The sequence below is a fragment of the Catharus ustulatus genome, chromosome 2 (genome assembly GCF_009819885.2).
Source record: "Catharus ustulatus isolate bCatUst1 chromosome 2, bCatUst1.pri.v2, whole genome shotgun sequence".
Lineage (NCBI taxonomy): Eukaryota > Metazoa > Chordata > Aves > Passeriformes > Turdidae > Catharus > Catharus ustulatus.
In genome coordinates this window covers 95,857,326-95,873,270 of record NC_046222.1, presented here as the reverse complement: position 1 = coordinate 95,873,270, position 15,945 = coordinate 95,857,326, and the positions used below count along the sequence as shown (strand labels likewise).

Genomic DNA, 15,945 nt, shown 5'->3' with positions numbered 1-15,945 from the left:
CAAGGTAGCTCACGAGCTCAATGAAAATTTTTCACTCTCTGGTTTAATTCATTTTACAGTGCCACTACAAACTCAAGGGAAGAGTCAGGGACTGCCCATGTGGCTAGGGAGTGCAGCAGCTTTGATTTAAATAAGATTTAATTGCCATGGCATTCTTAATCCTGTGTGCCTGTTGTCAGTCCTCCAGGGCACGATGGCTGTGTTTTGAAAACTCAACAGCAAAGGCTGGATCAACTGACAAGCAGATCATTGCTGGTCATCAAAATAACTCACATCTGTAAAGGAGAGTTGGATTCTGATAGAAGAACAAGGAATGGCCATTCTCCACCATTTTATTCTGTGCTTTTCCAGGTTTGGAGTAGCACTGAGACCAACTAACACTTTTCACCCCCATTCCAAATCTGATTACATTTGGGTGCATAGAGAACAGCAAGTACAGGGCAAGGTTCTGGTAAAAGTTTGTTTTGCAGGAGAAACCCTGATCTAACCCATGTGCACATCTACACCAGCACTCAGGCACATGCCAGAACCCTGTACCCAAAACTGGACTGTACCTGGCATCTTCTGGATGCAAAACAATGGCAAGACTCTCTCAGGATAATGGGCTTTACATATTAATCCTTCTGGTTTCCCTGTAGGGTGAAAGCATTCATACTAAAGCACCTCCCTTTGGCAAGCATCAGTCATTACTGAAGAATTACCCTGAAATGCCTCCCCAGCCTACCCCTCAAACTGCAGAGAGCAGACATCTCCCATGTGCTTCTGATCCAAATCCTTGCCTCTGGGAGGTTTCCCAGGAGCCTCACTGTTTTGATTAGCAGAATGTGTTTCTGCTGGAATGGTTGATAAATGAAATTGGATTTTGTAACAGAAAAAGTAGTTCCTGATTATAGTAGGATTAATAGCTCCCCCTCTTCCTACCATGTGCACACTGGCAAGGCTCTCGACTGGGTACTGAGCATGTGCTGAGACAATCTGTTCCTTTGGCTTTGTCTTACAAAAAGGTGGTTGGTTTTGGGTTCATTGATTTCCCCAGCTTTTGTTCATTTTCCTTCTGATTATGGGGAAGCTTGGCAAGAAAGAAGGGTGGAGAGAAACTAAACTGGGATCTGAATGCTCACAAAGAAATGTCTGCAGGCTTGGTCTTTGTAAAAATGTGCACCTCTCCACAAAGGAGAAGAAAGACAGGTTGTTTCACTCTTCTTTGGCAAGACACTCAAGCAGGCAAAATGACCAAAGCAAATCAAACCTCGCACAAATTTTAACCAAGGACTTTATTCTCACAGCCAGGTGAAGAGCCTTACAAATGGGCTTGAGCTGCTGTAAAACCTCTCTTTCTGTAAAGAGCGAGCTCTCGGATTTAGAAAAGCCATGTTATTAATAAGCATCAGGGGTTTGGAGAAACAAAGAATGGAGGAGGGGAGAGGGAGCCTTATTTTAGGAAGGGGGCCAAGAAAGACAAGATGTTTAGGAGGGGGAAGTATTGACACCCTCGGAATAGAGAAAGTGTCGAATGCCAGCTGCAGAGCGCCTCAAAGAATGAGAGTCTGCGATGCTTTTGTCTCCTTATATGGTAAAATGATAGCGAGGGGTTTCTCGGCTGGGAAGGCAGCAGCCGCTCCCCACAGCCCCGGCTGCAGGGCTGGAGCCGGCACAGCGCTCTTTGCGGGCGGGGAGCCCGGCGGCTGCTCAGCTCCGCGCTGCTCTCCGCGGTTATCCAGGGATGTGACCTCCTGTCCCCGCTCCAGGAGGTGGCACTGACTGCCCGCTGCTGCTCTGTGAGTAAATACCCCTTTTCTCCCCTTCCCTCCCGCTACCCACAGAACGCATCTTTGGAGGTGTCGCTTTGAACAAAGGGTGCAGAGAGGAGGAGAGGGGAGGTTCGATATCCCGGTGGGGTTGGGGAAGGATGCGAGGAGAGATTGCCGGTGCCCCTTTCTCCTGAGTGCACGGGGAGGGCTGTGAAGAGGACAAAAAGACAAATTTCCTATGGCAGCAATTGCTGCTGCGCGTCCGTCAGTAGTGGCACACCAGCGAGCTGACGAGGCGCTGGGTCCTTTCGTGTGTAACTATTTGTAATGACAATTGTGCTGCGTGTGTAACCCTCCGGGGAGGTGATAAAAAGTGGGAGATGGGGTCTTGGATTCCTTACACCTCCGTGCACTCCTGCTGCCGAGCTCAACAAAGCAGCGTTTTTGCACTGTAGCAGATGCACATGAAACAAAGGTAGCCTCTCCTCTTTGCAGGGGAACCGTGCAGATTGTGTATGGGAAAAACGGGAGCCACCAGCAGCGTATTTCTCGTTTTTATGTGGAGAGAATAAATTAGAATCCAAATCCCAGTTAATAGCTCTGCATTCCTTCTTTTTGTGTTTCTCTCTGTGTGCAGCCACAATAACCCGGTTCTTACTGTAGGCTACCGTGGATTTCTCTGTGTACATAATAAAGGAAATACTAACTTTCATTGTCTGCACTGATGGCTGTTCCAAACTTTTTACTCCCCCAAGGGATATAGCTTTTATTTAGTTGACCAAATACCTGCATATTCCAGTTTTGCAGTGTACAGAGACACACTCAGCTTTGCTAAGTATATGAGACAGCAAATGTTATAAAAACATATATATATATATATACCAGCAAGTCAGTGACTACCACTCCCGACTCTGATCTAGAGGTATATTAACTAACATTGTCAATTGACATTGAGATTGTCAGGGTCAGTAGCTGTAACATTTATTGATAGTTATGTGCATTTATATGTTGTCCTGAATAGGAATTGTTCTAAAAAGGACCAACACAAGGCTGTATTATTAGATACACAAATGCATCCAAATGTGAAAAAATGCTAAAATTAAGGTTGTCTCTGCTGTGAACCTTATTTTCAGCAGTTCCTAAATTTATGGGACTCAGAGCTTTCTGACCAAAATCTTCTGTGCCTTTTTTCAGCCAGATGGTAAACTTTAAACATGATTGCTTCAGGTGTTTGGATATGGAAGGGGAAAAAAAAAAAAAAAAAGTGTGTATTTGTTTGTTTTAAAAACATTTATGTCTGTTTTGTGCACCTGTAAATATAACTGGGAAAGGATGGTTTCTAAAGTTTGCTTTTTCAATAGAACCTGACAAATTCTTGGTCACATATGGAGAACTTTTGTTTAAAAGAGGATATGAGTTGCTGTATTCAAAACTCACTTCCTGACACACCATAGCATTACTATCAAAATCTGACCAGAACACCAATAAAACTGTATTTTATCCAGCCATAGGGTAAAATGATCTCTGGCTTGAGAACCAACATGTGGTTCAGGTGAGTGGGACAGCTGAAAAAGACACAAAATGCTGTTGTTGAAGAATCAAATTTGTAAAAGTTACCTGGGGTTCCCAACTGACATCTCTATCTAACTAGCACACCTGAGGCTAGGGGGTGGAAAAAGCTCAAGATAGCCAAAGTGCTGGGATAAAATATAGGTTTTTTTGGTTCTCACCATTCTGCCAAATGTGCTCCCACAGAAATCAGCAGTAAGCACCAAATAGTCACTTCAGGGTGGTTTGGGTTTGCAGGAAAATATTATTGGTTTTTGTGAAATCACTGTTATCTCACAGCAGTAGCTATGTTGTGTCAGATACTGTTTGTCCATGTGAAGTTCCTACCATGTAGGGCATGAAATGGTGATTCCCATCTGAAAAACTCATACAAATCTGTTTCCCACCTCTTAGAGAAATCTAAGGATGGCACTTTACCTGAAATCACATCTTTCCTGTCCATACAGACATCAACTCTCCCAGATGGCACACCTTGCATTACAAAAGAGATCAGACAACATCTTCGGTCATACACAACACAGTCTTCTTGGATTCCATCACGCTTAAAACATCAGAAGCCAAAACAAAAACAACAACCCCAAAACATTGGGGACAAAGTACAACTCCTATAATTGTAAGGGTTAATGACAGTTTCTGCTGCACTGCATTGCAAATTCAAGCTTTCATCCAAAAAGAAAGGGATGAGGAGGGCTGCAAAGACCTATACTCAGAGAGACCCCTGGCTCAGTTCTCCAGGGCACTGAGCTCTGAGCCTCAGACCCAAGCAATGTGTTGTTACCTGCTGGTGTCCTCACCTCCCTTGCCTCAACTCACAGGGCCAAGGCACTCAGAGTTAGGGGAAGTCAGATAAGTGTTAACACCATTAGCCACAAGCAATGCCTGTTGCTGCTGGCCAGCATGCCCACAGTCTTTCAAGGTCTCCACAGATCAGGAACATTCAGGTCTATCTCATTCATGTTTCTCTGATGGGTAAATCTGTCCTGAGCATCTCTGGACAAACTCTGACTGGTGTAGGCAATCATCTTCCCTCACTTGGGTACTGCTTCAGAGACTGGGGAAATCTCATAATTTGCATTTTTAGGCTGATTAATTCCAATGGTGTAGTTTTAATATTTAATTTACATACGCACAGTTATTTGTGATGCAGATTCACCCCAAGTGAGAGTGTGAAATGGCAAGGTAATGACAGGTTTCATGAAAATAAATCTTGGATACAGTGACAGCCACTGATGCATTAATATCTCAACAATATTAATTAGCTATATATAGACAGAATTTGATTATAAACCACTAGAGCCTTCTCCTAAGGATGAACATCAAAATACTCACACCAAGTGAAAAAGTTAATTTTGTTCCTTTTCACATACCCTTCTATGTTGTATTGGATTATATCAGCTAGGATGCTGAATGGTTACTGTGCATATAATAACATGCCATAAGAGGAATGCAGGTGAGCATAACACTGACATAAGCATATTCATCACTCCCTTTCATGAGAAATTTTTTAATTTAAAGTTTCAAGTATATCAACCACTGCAGAGAAAGGTCTAAGGTATCACTCTGATGGACTTAGTTCTAGATCTTCAGCAAGCATAAGTGCTCAAAATCCACCACTATTTCTTCATCTTGCATAATAAAAGCAGCAAATTACATAAAGTCACGAAATACCTGTAAGTAATACATAAATGTATTTTGTCATTGCTCTGAAGCACCTTTGAAATTCAGAGCAGAAGTGTCTTCAGAGACCAGGATCTCACCTTTGATGAATTCCACCCTCCATACTATGTCATGCAGATCTCCATGGTAGATTCAACATCTTCCTTCTTCAGCTGGAAATAATTTTGCCCACAGAAAGTTTGTCTATGTCCATGTCACCAGGCTCTCTTTGTACTTGTGCTTTCTTCTGTACCTCTCACTCACCACAGGTGCTTTGGCTCAACCTTAGTAGATGTTCTCTTTGCTCTCTGTCTCCAGTTTCCAGTCACAAACCCCTCCAAAACTGGGCCTAACTGGTTTCACCCAGGTGCTATCAATCTGGTTTGTTAAGATGTGCCCAGCTGAATGGGTACCCTCAAGGTTTATGTAGCCTCCTTTATCATGTTTGGGAAGAGCAATTAAGTAGGAAAGCTTGGATACCTCAGAGCTCTGAGGCATTCACTGCCACAGCAGTTTTATACAGCAGCTGTAAGGTGTGCATTAACTGATCCCCCAAACCAGGTGTGCCAATTATCTCAGGCACAAGGGGGCTTTGTGGTCTTACCTCAGTAAACAGAACTGGAGCTGTGCTGCTAGAGGCCAGAACAAATAACAAAGCATTCTCCTTCCACAGGATCATCCCAACTTTTCTTCTATCATTTCTTTAAAGAAGGAGGCACAGCACGCTGTTCTGGTTTTGTGTCCTGGGTAGTAGTATTCAGAATTTTTAAAAAACCAGAAAAATTTGGAAACATGACTGCATAGTAGTACATGGCATTTCTGGGTATTTTTATTTTAAAGTCTAATTTCTCTGAGATTATCAGTATTCCTGGCAATAAGAGAAAGCAATCCTTTTCTAGAAAAACAAATCTGTGTTGGAGTTTATTGTCTGCAGACATTTAGCTTATACACTACTTTTGCGGGATAGTGCCAGAAATAATAATAAGGTTTATTAATCTTATACTATTTTCCTCCTCTATAATTTTCTGTTATCTGCTTAACTGCTCTTATTAGAAACATATTTTTTTATGCTCAAGTAGGATCAAGTACCTGACCTTTCCTTTGAGCAAGAGTTTGCTTATTTTGCAAGAGAAAGAAGGGGGACAGCGATTTCAAAAGGCTTTAAAAGAGAAAATAAAAGCAAGCCTTTCTACTTGAACTGTGCTCCTCCTTGCTGTGGCAGATTTAAGTCATGCTCCATGTTATTTCAGTACACTTCTTTTGTAACTGAAAAGTCTGCAGGAATATGGGCAAGACCGCCAACCCACCAGTCATTTCAGAATCGGCCTGAGATAACCACAGAGCAAACTCTGTGGGGTACACTTTCAAAAGTGTAAGTGCTCAGTTCTTCTGTGGCATTTGTAGATATTACCACTGGTTCTTCCTCTACCACTGCTGGAGTGGCTCTAGACTGGAGCAGATCTTTATTGACTGCCAAATACAATAAACCACACAAAAACCACAAGTGAAGTGTTCCTTCTCCACTGCTTTAACTGGGATTACTTTAGCCAGATGCATGAGGAGCCTTGCCATGCAAGAAACATTTTCTGTGGATTTTTTTTTTTTTTGGGCTTTTTTTGAATGTTATTTATGTTCTGCTAAGGAATACAGTCTTAATCAGCACGCTATCCACTTTCCAGTTCATGATAGGCTGACTGTGCAATGCAGACAGGAAACAGGCATACTTTGGTTATCTGCATATGTTAATGTAGACTGTCTGGTCAGAAAATTGCTCTAAAGAGATTTTTAAAAACTCTAAAAAAAAGATCAGAATGTTATACCATACGCAAAATAAGTCAGCCGTTTCCAAGGAAGGTGAGTCCTTGGAAAAATCCAAAAGTAATTTTGAAGAATATTGTAACTTTATTAAAATGGAACTTTTTTTCTTTAAATGGCTTTTAAAATTTAACATCTAAAGGCATGACTGGGATATTTTACTTGAGGTCGATTTTTTTATTGTTTTTTATTATAATTATTATTATTTTCAAATATTAAACCAGATTTTCCTGGCTTTTGATGAAGACCTTCCAAGACATCTGTGAATATCTACTCTGAGCTTAAGAAGCAGCAATCAACACCTCTGTAACTGAGTACTTTTAATATCCTAAACTTGATGTGGACACTGGTAAACTACCTTTTGTTAACAGGACTGTTCTGGGAGAGAAATTATATATCATAATGATCTCGTTTTCTTGAAGACAGGATGCCAAATTCTTTTTGTTGTGCTTACTTCAGGATTGCTCTTCCATAGCAGCAGAAAAAGGCTTCTGCTTCCTTCTCAGCTTAAAAATTTAAAAGACAAGGAGTGCAGCCACATCTGCCTAAACAGCTCTTTCTCATTTACAAGCTAAGAATAAACCCCAGACCACTTGTCCCTCATAACCTGTTTAGCCTTTGCACTGGCCACCTTTAGTGTAAGGCAGCAAATGTCCTTCTGTGACCCCAGCCTTTTGAGCATCAGCTGGCTTGGCTCCCCATGGCCAGGAGCTGCTGCTGGAGGGTCACAAAGCATCAACACTTGTCCTATGGCCAGCAACACCTCCAAGCACTCAGGTTCCCTTTGCTCCATTGTGACAGTGTTTATGGGCACTCAGTGAAGAGGGTAAGATACACCTGGACAGCCAAACACTACCAGCCCTTCATGTATTTTCATAAATCTAAACACACAGGAGTGCTTTGGGTATCAGTGGTTAACTTTCTTACAATGTGGTTCAGGTGAATTCTGACCACACATAACTTTCCCCCACCCCCCACCTCTCATCAATACTGCAAGAAAATGGTCATTTCTTATTTTTCTAAAGTAAATTGAAGAGAAGTAAATTAGGTTTTTCTCTTTTCTCTTTGCATGGCCTTATGGTCTGGTCTGGAAAGACACTTAGATCTTCCAAGAATGTTTTCTTGTTGTTGCAACAAGATGATAGATAATGAATGTGGTAAAAGCAGCTAAGTTACAAGGAAAAAAGTCACCTCTTGCCAGAAAAACCAGCATAGTTTGAACTGTCAGTTCATAGTTGTAAATAAATCTTTTCATTTTATCTTTTGGAGCATTAACGCAAATTGTTTCCAAATGCTCTAGACTTGCATGGCTCATGTCACTGGAGTTGCCAGACACAAATCTTCCTTCCTCAGGGGAAGAGAAATAAACAGATAGAAAATTCTCCATGTATACTGTTCTTCTAGAAAAAATAGTCAGGTGGGAGAAATATCTGTACATCCTGAAGGAAGACTCTTTGGTTCCTGTGCACAACACACCAATCCAGGGGCACAGGCAGAGAGAGCCCCAGCACTACTGACCTAATTCAGTCAGCAGCAAGCCCCACTTTGGCATCTACAGGGGCTTAATTCTGTGTCTCCAGATGCTGTTACACCAAGAGATCAGAAGTGAATAAACTGAACAACTCCTACATGTTTTAGAGAGTTTCCCTTGGCCTCTTTCTCTCTCATGTCCTTGTGTATCTGCACCTCTCAGTGCTCAATCCGCCTAAGAAAAGTTGAAATAAGAGATGGGCACAACAGCATTTATTAGGCTGGCAGACACAGCTGAAGGAGGAGGCAAGGTCTGCTTTTTCAGTAGTCAATAGTGTCATGGGATGGGGGAATACTGGATAATTTCTTAATGACATAATGAGCCCTAATATTTACGTGGTAATATGACAACTTGAGAAATTGCTACCAGTAAAATAAGACTGAGCCAATGGGGAAAGAAGAGGAATGAAGCATAGATTTTGAGTCAGTCTACTAACTTTTTGGTAATTTTCCTGCCAAATCTTACTTCCTGTGAGACACAGTGTGGGTAGTACTAGCATTTGGCATAAGCTGTAGCTTCTCTTTTGGGCATGCAGCTGAAAGCGCTTTTCCTTTTCGGATGTACTTATTATGTCTGATGCTGTAGGAGGGAGACTGAACAGCAGAAAAAAATCAGTTTCTCCATCATAATTATGTTGAGAGCAATCTGAAAAAGCATAAGTATCGAATGACTGTGGTGATAAAATCTAAATACCTTTTACCACAAAGAGCTGTAATAATGATGAGCCTCTGTCCCGCAACACTTTATGGTCAAAAAATATCAAACATAAGAGAAAGAAATAGATCAATGGCAATGAGATTGAATTGCAATTTGTGTCCATCCACAGCTGTGCAAGTCTCCTGATTTGTTTTTTCCCACTTAAAGTCCAAAACAGTGCATAAAGCCTGCACTAAGCTAAACAGGAGGGGATTTTATAGAACAGGAATTAAAGAACTAGCAATGTAAAGGACCATGTGTACTAAGTGACAAGCAAAAATATTGCTCAGTATGATTTTACATTTCTTGATTGTAAGACAACAGTGAAATGATTTGTTTGAAATTCCTTCTAGTATTTAGTAGAGAGGACCCATTATTACCTCACATTTAATTATCTCTGGAGCAGAAAAAAACCTGTACAATATGCTCAAAATATCACATAGTAGATCATGAAATTCAGTCCAAGTTATGGATTTAAACAGCCTGGAATTTTGGGATGCTTGACCCTTAATTCCAGCTTACTGAATAAAACCACATGAGCCTGAAATCCTAACTTTAAGAGATATTGGATCCAAAATTTCTCACAGATCCAATAAGAGATTTACATAACAAATGCCAAAATGCAAATCTTTTCTTTCAGTTTCCCAAATCTCTAGAGCTGTTCCTCAAATCTCATCCAGAGCTGCCCCTGCACTGTCTTCATAGAGCAGAGTCCATCCCTAAATCTGTTTGAGATGTAGAAATGAGGACTGCCTCTCCCTGCTCAGGGTGAGGGGAGCAAGCCTCTGGGAAAATCTCAGAGAACATTTAACAAAACTAGATCCCTTTCAGGATAGGAGGGCAGTGCCCTGGTATTTTCTGAAATAGTGGCAGCAACTATTAAACAAGTGCTGAATTATTTTGAATTGTTGAATTATTACATTATTATATAAATTATTAAATACATATATTACCTAATGCTTGCCTCTGCTCCTGTGAAATGCACCCAGAAGATGTGCAGCACTCAAGAGGGAAAGTCTTGTGACCAAGAGACAAGAGCATCCACTTCTAAGGGAACAGTCCTTCTTCCAGTCACAATGCAGTTCTGTATTTTACATTTAGCAGCTTTAGGTGAAATGATATAAACCTGTAAAGGAGTCACACTCTGTAGTTTTTGCTTTCACACATCCTGAGTGCAGAGAAATATTTCACTCTTCAGTATCACACATCTACTTTTAAATCAGGGCTAGAAAGAAGTAATTCTGAAGAAGGACAACAAATGCAAGTTCAAAAGTGGATTCTGCTCACGTTTGAACTTACCAATAATATTAAATGGGGAAAAAATCCTATCATTTGGAAAAAAAAATACCTGCAGGTGTACTTTCAGAGAAGACTGACTTGCTGGAAGCAACTCCTGCCTTATACCTTGTTGCTAGCTGCTGCTGTTGGAAATGGGCTAGAGGGGGCTTTGGGTGTCATTGCACTTCTGTCTCCAGCACATCTTACTTTCTGTCTTCTTATCAGTCCTATGATCCTCTCTACTCCTTGAGGACAAAGAGCACCCCGGTTACTCTCAGTTCTCCTCAGGGATAAAAATTAATTAGTTCCTAGATCATCTTTAAGGCCAATGCAGTTGCACTGCTAGTCCTGGGTGGTCAGAAGCACAGATAACCAGCTGCCAGGATTTGTGCTTCCTGCAAGCACATTTTGGGCTTTGCTAGTTTGTCTCTCTTTTGTAGTATCTACTTGGAATTCAGACTTTCCCGTTGAGACATCTCTTACCTACTTCACCTATGTAAAAGCACTCTCCCCTCACTCTGTGCCAGTTACTACAAGGTTCAGCAGTGGATTGGCCATTTAATAAGAATAAAAAAAAGCTTTCTAGTCATCAAAATAAAGTTTGTCTATTCAGACAGCCCTAAAACCTTAATCCCATCCCAGCTAGACAGAATAAAAAGATAATAATAAAAACTGGAATCCTGGAGGAAAACCCAGGATTTCAGAATGCTCTATGGGGTGGCTCCCACTGTCAGAGGGAGAGGACAAATTCCAGAAATCAGTAACATGTGCCAAGAACACTAAGCAAGTAACATTTTGTTTAAAACTGAGAGCTGAAGTCGGGGAAAGGACTGCAGCTGCTGTAAATGTCACTTGTGCATGAAAGACAGAGGTAGCCACTTAAGCTATTAGCACTCAAAACATTTAAGGATTTATAGATCAGATATGGCTTAAAGAGGAGATGCAGCCTGGCAGGCAGTGAAGATCATGCAGTGCTGGTGGCATGTACTTTCTGCTTGGGAAATTCCCTTTCCTTAGCAGGCAGCTACGCCCTGCTCCAGCTGTAACCTCCAAACACTTCAGATGCAGCACATGCTGCAAGCCTCAGGTAGAGAAGGAAGGTGATGACTGTAATGAAACCCAAAATAAATTGTCCCAGGCGATAGTAAATATTCATGAAAGGCATTTGTGTCATCTTTGCTTGTGTGTGCATTCAGAAAATGACAGAGAATATAAAAATGTAATAAAACATGAAGAGCAAACATTAATTGTCCCTAATCCAGACAGGCTGAAACATCATATACAGTTTATTCTACTTGCTTTTTCCTTTCCATAATCATTGTTTGACATTTGTCTGAGCCAGGACACCTGGTACCCAACTCCCATTTGTGTCCCAATACACTACAGCTGTTGGATAACTCCTTCATTTGCATCAGAGGAGAATCAGATACACAGTCACCAATCCTACACCTTCTGTCTCCATAGCCCCATGCATGAGCTGAGATGGAGGGTTGGTGTCTGCCTGTGGGGGAATGATTACCAGACACTGGCTTACTGAGAATGCAGAGAAGGAAGGTGCAGAAGCATGTAACTGTGGTGCCTGACAGGCTGTGCATGACTGAAGTCTACTAACAATGAAAACCTTTCTCTTGCCTTATGCAGGAGTTGTTGCTTCTGAAGATTAGCTGGCTCATCCTCTTAATGGACTTGACTCCCTCCATCCCCTAGAGAAACACCTTCTTGTTGCAGACCTATAGGTCAAATTCCATTTACAAATCCCATGAGAATTCTTCAGACTCGGGGTTTACTGCTCCCTCTCATCTCTAACACTAGGTCTGGCCAAAGATGGATTAACAGATGGCTAATTTAGAGAGGCTGCACTGCAAAATTTATAGCCCAGTTTCTTCCTATTATATTCATTTATTTGACTGAAAGTTGGATTAAAACTGAGGTACAATGTGATAAACAAGAATTGATAAACCTTTCCTGGGGGATTGGATCAAGTGTAGCTCAGTCTGATGTGCCTGTTCCTGTTTTTGTGACAGGATAACTGGACTCCAGACAGCAACATGACTGAACGCTTTGATTGCCACTACTGCAAAGAGTCTCTCTTTGGTAAGAAGTACATCCTGAAGGAGGATAGTCCCTACTGTGTGAAATGTTATGAAAATCTTTATTCCAACACCTGTGAGGAATGCAAAAAACCTATTGGCGCTGACTGCAAGGTATGTTGGATTTGTGTCTTGTTACAGAAATCTTGACAGATAGAGAGCTCTGAGATCTGGAAGGATCCAGCCTAACAGCTACACAGGGGTTTCTTTCAATGGGAGAGCATGTTTTCTGACCCCTGTATCTGTTTTGTGTCATCACTTGGCAAATCCTTCTTTACCCAGCATGTTAATAGAAATGCACTCCTGGAAAGCACAGAATGATCTGATGCTCTGATGTAAGAAATTCTCTTTAATTCATTGGGAGAGCTTTTTCTCAGGGCCAGCTGGGATCTGAAAGATGACACAAGCTGGTTGAGCCTACTTTTGGGTCAGAGGGAGCTAAGCCACTGCTGACTTTGCAGTGACCACACTTCTGTGGTCATCAAGAGACACACACTCAAGCTAAGGTGCTAACTTGGAGGTCACAGAAATCTAGCTAGTGCTGACCCAAGCAATAAATCAGGTAGAGTTAGAAAAATTGGCCTTTTAAATACAGAATGATGATAGTGGAGTCCAATTAAAGAATGGGAAGGACAGAACAGAGGCCTTGCTTGCTTGAGTTGTGCACTGCTACAGCACATGGAAACACCTGCCTGGTACAGATGAGTTGTGACCACCCGTATTTCTTTTAAATTAATTCAAACAACTGTAGTTCATGCCAGTTTCAGCAGCCTGTATGAAGGCACAGGAACCCTCCAGTGAAGTGTCTGTTATACAGCTACCAACAGACTTCATCTGATATACATCCTTCCTGAATAAAATCAATCTGTTCAAAGTTGGGCAAGATTTTCACTGACAGGCTGAGATTGCAGTTGAACTGCAATTTGTATTGCATGGCCATAGGATTCTTCACTAACCCAAGGAGATCTGATTTTTGATTTCCCAGTGCTGATCCGTACCTTTAAAAAGACAAACTAATTCACATTAGTGTTACTGCCACTCAATCACTAGTTCAGAGATATAAAAATACATGCTTACTCAGACTGGAAAAAATAAATGTCTCATACATTCCAAATTGATCTACAGCACCCTATTGGCAAATCAGTAGGAAAGTCCCTTTCAGAAGCCTTAAAAAGGTAAAAATGTTTCACCACCAAGACAGGGAACTGGCAATGATCTGTAGGAAGGTATAAAATTGCCAGCTTTCCTACAGCTCATAAATATTCAGGTTAGAGATGAGATACAACTGGCCTGGCCTGACCTGAAAAAGCAAAATATTCCTGCCTCGTTCCAGAATGTGCTTTTGTTTTAAGGTCTCTTTCTAATCCCCTGAGAAGATATTTCCATGTGTTGATAGTCAAGAATTTAAAAACTTGGCCCAGCTTCAACAAATCTTGGTCAAAGTATTCAGGAATTAATCGGGCTGAACTTTTCAACCCAGATTTATGTATTTAGGGAGTGTGGGTGTTATCCGATATACTGCTTTTCTTTACTTTTAAGTGAGACACACTAATATCAGATAGGAAATTTAAAAAAAAATAAAAAGCCCCAACTGTTTGCAGTCTAAGAATATTTAGTCTGTGTAAAGAACCAGAAATATATGTAGAAAACACAACTAAGAAATAGTAAATAAAGATTTCCTAAAGAGGTATAAAGCATGCCAGAAACAAAGATGTCCTTTTTTGTTTCTGTGATGGCTGTTTGTGCCTGTCCATGCTTTATGCTGTAGCTTTTGAAACTGTTGACCGATTTTAAGCAAATTCTGACAGAGGGATAAAAGCTGAAACTTAAATTCCTGCAAGTTTTCTGAAAAAACCCCTGTGTTTGGGTAGAAAAAGAGATCCTATGAATGTTCTCAGGGAGAAGAAAACTAGAGTAGTTTTTCAATGACAGTAGTACACTCTAGAGAACACATTTGAGAGAGCCCTTGCAAGTGCCTTAGCCACAAGCTAAGTTTCAGATGAAGTGTGTGCACTGTATGACTGAGTATAATTCAGCCATGAAACAGTCACCAAAAATCAGGCTTCTCCTCATTAAACTGTAGGGATACATAGGTATATAGATACATAAGAAATACGCACACATGCATATGCATTTTTATAAAAATATTATTGCAGAGTGCATTTACTTTTTCACCCAAGCAAAGGAGATAAATTGTATTATGGGAATTAAACCAATATGTTTACTACATGTATGAATCAGACTCCAGTTTGTTCATATGCTTGACATAACCTAAAAGTGTAAAATTTGGGATGAAAAACCTAATGGAGTGACAGTGTCATGAGAAAAGGTCACATCCAGGCCTCTGCATCTGGCAGTGGAGTCCACACTTACATCCACATTACAGCCTGGAAAGTCCCATGTAATTCTCACATCCGATTTTCCTTTCTTGACCACCATTATTTCTCTACACTGAGAAAAGCCATACTCAGAACCAGATGCTCTTCATTTCCTTCTTTCCCACCCTCCCAATTACAATCAAATCTCCTATAACTGACAGGGTTACACCAAAGTGAAACCACAGGTGCTGAGAAGAGGACACTTGTAATACTCAAATTCTGACAGCACCAGACCCTGAGAGGATGAAATCAATGGTGGATTTTCACATTGTGTTTTAGCTATAGCACAGAAAGCCCACAAGACAACAATGCTGTAGAGAAACTTACCTTGAATTCAAGTCAGGGGAGAATTTTTTTCACTATCTTTCTAGTTTTTAAGGTAGTTTATGGGTAACTGTGAATATAACTGAGTAATAAATAATTTGTTCTTTATTTTAAAATAAGTCTTTTCCACCACAAAATCCTGGAATGACAACATACGTCTGAATGACACCTTTGGGCATAGGCCATTTCATTAACTGTAAACAGTTCTAGCTGATGTTTACCAAACTTTCACAGACAAATTAAAAGCTTCATGTACTGAGTGGGAGGAGGCAGCAGCAGGCAGTATGAAAACACAATGCCATTTCTCTCACACCTATTACATATTATCCATGTGCCAAGTGGTTGTAGGATAAGTTTACTTTTTCTGGAAAAAACTGGCATTTTATTGGCTAAGTCCCTGGTAAATGCTCACCACACCTCCAGTTTCATGCTTATTACTGGAAATCCATGCATCCTGTATCCATTTGTTTAACTGCTGAAGGGTTACTTTTGTTTGATTTTGGCTTTTTTAATACTTTCCTTGCAGATTCTATGGTATAGAAACCATTGCAAACACAGGAAATACCTGCAGTAATTCTGTGTTTAATGCAGTCCACAAGTTGGCCTTGGCAGGCAGAAGAGGGTGAAAACTCTCTCTGTGAAATGTGAAAATTAAATTATGAGTAGATTGTGAGATACAGCTACTGTGTCAGCATGCAGGCCAAAAATTACTCAAAAGGCTCATTCTCACAGATAAACTAAACAAAAAAAAAATAAAACCTCCAGTAATGAGGATTGGGAAAGGGAAAAAAATAATTATTTTTATAATTTTTAATATTTAAACCGTGTCCCAACATGCCACACTTTTTCAGCTCATT

General features: G+C 40.7%; 1 protein-coding gene across 2 annotated transcripts in view; it reads left to right on the top strand.

Annotated features, from left to right (window-relative positions):
• FHL2 (four and a half LIM domains 2) overlaps positions 1–15,945 on the top strand; it is a 37,007-nt gene that overhangs the window by 11,544 nt on the left and 9,518 nt on the right. The window contains exons 1-2 of one of the 2 annotated variants that reach the window (XM_033053503.2): positions 1,595–1,778; positions 12,321–12,500. In XM_033053503.2, the coding sequence (XP_032909394.1) occupies positions 12,345–12,500 (156 nt within the window). In that variant the 5' untranslated portion in view covers positions 1,595–1,778; positions 12,321–12,344. Of the gene's footprint in view, positions 1–1,594; positions 1,779–12,320; positions 12,501–15,945 lie in introns of those variants that run through there. The other variant, XM_033053504.2, reaches the window with a different exon arrangement.